The following is a 2,970-nucleotide window of genomic DNA, read 5'->3' on the forward strand; positions in this document are numbered from 1 at the left end:
TAACTAGTAATTTACTTCTGTCCTGTAACAGTAAGGGTAACTACTAATGTACTTCTGTACTTACTCTAACACTAAAGGTAACTAGTAATTTACTTCTGTACTAACCGTTACACTACATATAACTGATTCAACTGTAATGCTCTTCTAGTTCGCATTGTTACAAGTTGCTTCACGCCAATTAAATAACCGTTATTTCTAGACATTATTCGGTATCAGAAATTCGGAAACGATGTCGCATGGCAACAGTAAAACGTAGTAGTAGCCTTAGTGTTGCGCCTCTGGGACTCTGGGAGCTTGCGCGTAAGATTTTGCTTCTCAATAACCGACGGCCATGTTTGCGTCAAATTGACCACTACTTCTAGATGTGAATTTGGTTGGGAAATTATTTTTTAAAGTCGCATGGCAACGGTAGAACCGAGTAGCGTTAGTTTTGTTCCCGCAATGTTAATCTGGAAGATGAGATTTTGCCCCTCGTTCGCTGACTATATAACGACGTCTCAGCTGATTAACGACTTCTCGTTCGATCCTCTCAGGTGCTGGCTGCCTGCTACAAGGCCCTCAGCGACCACAACGTGTACCTGGAGGGAACACTGCTGAAGCCGAACATGTGCACGCCCGGCATGGGATGCGCGATGAGGGCGACGCCCGTGGAGATCGGCATGGCAACCGTGACGGCTCTGTCTCGCACCGTGCCCCCGGCAGTTCCAGGTACTCGGCGCACGAGGGTTGGTGTTTTGGCGTACATAGCAGACTTGGATCGGCCAACTCTTCTTGATCCGATACTCAAACGAGCGTGATAATTCGGGGGGGGGGTAAAAGTAGCAACAAAGGTAGCAGAGGTATAAAGGTAACAAAACAGAGCAAAGGTAGCAGAGGTAGAAGTGTAACAAAAAGAAAGGTACAAATGTAGCAGAGCTGGAGTTTCGGAATCGCTGTGTGCGTCGCGAAACACTCGCGAGGTCGCTACAGAGCATTCATTGCGGTTTCTCACGCTAACCCGTCCTCGAAGCTTAACGAGCGTTTCTAACGAGCGTCTTCTCTCTCTCCTCCCCGCACGCAGGAATCACCTTCCTCTCCGGAGGACAGTCTGAGGAGGAAGCCACGGCCAACCTGAACGCCATCAACCAGGTGCCAATCAAGAGGCCGTGGACGTTGACCTTCAGCTTCGGCCGCGCCCTTCAGGCGTCCGTGCTTGCCGCGTGGGGCGGAAAGACGGAGAACATCAAGGCAGGACAGAATCAGCTGAGGACGCGCGCTAAGGTGACGGACGGCTCTCTCTCTTTTATTTATTTTTTCGTGTGTTTTGCGTGCTGAGTAAACGTGATAATTCTCATGCGTACTGCGCTCGATAGAGAGTTGAAGTTTAAATATATATATATATATATAGATAGATAGATAGATATAATATATGTATATATATGTTATAAAGTATAATAAGGTGGTGCTGAGTGGGTACATTACAGGATGAGTGTCCAGGCTTATACTATGTCGCTTTATATTATAATAATTATTAACGCTATGTCGCTTTTTGCAGGCCAACGGTGAGGCAGCCATGGGCAAGTTTGGTGGCGGAGCAGCCAGCGCCGCTGGCGGACAGTCTCTGTTCATCGCCAACCACCAGTACTAGAGGGCAGCACTTGTCTAACAGTGCTTCGCAGGCAGCGACGTGATTGGTTAGAATCATGTTAAACGTTTCGTGCATCTTTTCCGTCAAATGGCTGTTATAATTTCAAGAGTTTATCCAGCAGTTACAAACGATTGTCGGGGCATGCCGTATTGTTGCATACAACAGCACAAATGTGATCTGCAAAACAATCCGTAGACTCGGTAACATTGGCATGTTGCTAATTTCACTTACTATTCTGTATTGATGTGTTGTTGTTAGTTGGAAGGTTGCACATAGATAATAACATCAACGTATTTGGACAGCCATGTTTATATACATAAAGATCCAACACTCTGTTCTGGCCCTCACCACCTAGTAAGAACAACAATTTATTTTAAGGTGCAAGATATTCTATGCATGGGCCGATCTTACAGAAACAACACCTAAGTATGAGCCTCGTGTCAATTGTTATAATTCCATCGCGATGAGTTTAATATTGGAATGAATCTATGTTTGTGTTCTTGGCAATGATGTCAGTTGTTTGCTGGATGAATTAGGCACTTGGCTGTGTATAGTTGCATGGGATGTTACCAAAAATGTTACTGGAAATATTTACTTGAGCATTTCATGTAAATCGCTAGACTCTAGTCTATTCCTTCAGATAAAACGGTTAGTCAATAACGTTATTTCGTGAACAATGTGAAATCCTTGCTTTCAGCGGCTGGCTATATAGTGGCCTAATAATGTTGATAATATAGATCTCAAAATGTCATTTATGTGTCTATCCTAACAGGGCTGGCATGAAAAATAAACTTACAATTCTTAGCTCACACTGAAAATAGTCATTGTTATTGCTGTATCATTTATACATTACCATCGTACTGCACCATTCTCTAGCAATACATGAAATAGTCCTCAGTCACGTAGCTGTTCAAGTAAAGTGTACTGTAACAGTTCTTGTTAAGCAATAAATGTTGAGGTTTATGTGTACATCAAAAAAAGTATTGTGCATTGTTGTATTATAGTCCTGGGTTAATTTTGGCTATATAGCTTGCATTTTATTGGAACAAATACTTCAGAGATAGAAAAATTGGAAGGGGCAGTACACATCAAGTTGCATACTTATCACACATACAAAGTGTAATGTGATAGCTCTACAAGAAAAGGTCGGTTTTATTTCGACATTGCAAATGAATTGATTCCAACATTGCTGAAACGTATAATGTGTAATAACTGCATAAATGTTATAAAAGACCTATAGAAAAGTTATAGAGGACCTTCATCTTTAGTATCGACTAACAATATCATCTACAACAATTTATTCTGGTGCGTTTAAGCCTGGCGCACATTGCCGAACATTTTCC

At 42.6% G+C, this 2,970-nt stretch overlaps 1 protein-coding gene across 1 annotated transcript in view; it reads left to right on the plus strand.

Annotated features, from left to right (window-relative positions):
* LOC106815593 (fructose-bisphosphate aldolase A-like) overlaps window positions 1-2,599 on the plus strand; it is an 8,307-nt gene extending 5,708 nt beyond the window's left edge. The window contains exons 4-6 of the mRNA XM_014820072.1: window positions 534-708; window positions 1,061-1,260; window positions 1,535-2,599. Of these exons, the coding sequence (XP_014675558.1) occupies window positions 534-708; window positions 1,061-1,260; window positions 1,535-1,627 (468 nt within the window). The 3' untranslated portion in view covers window positions 1,628-2,599. The remainder of the gene's footprint in view (window positions 1-533; window positions 709-1,060; window positions 1,261-1,534) is intronic.
* Window positions 2,600-2,970: the final 371 nt, after the last annotated feature.

The sequence above is a fragment of the Priapulus caudatus genome, unplaced genomic scaffold (assembly GCF_000485595.1).
Source record: "Priapulus caudatus unplaced genomic scaffold, Priapulus_caudatus-5.0.1 Scaffold1154, whole genome shotgun sequence".
In the NCBI taxonomy this organism is placed as follows: domain Eukaryota; kingdom Metazoa; phylum Priapulida; class Priapulimorpha; order Priapulimorphida; family Priapulidae; genus Priapulus; species Priapulus caudatus.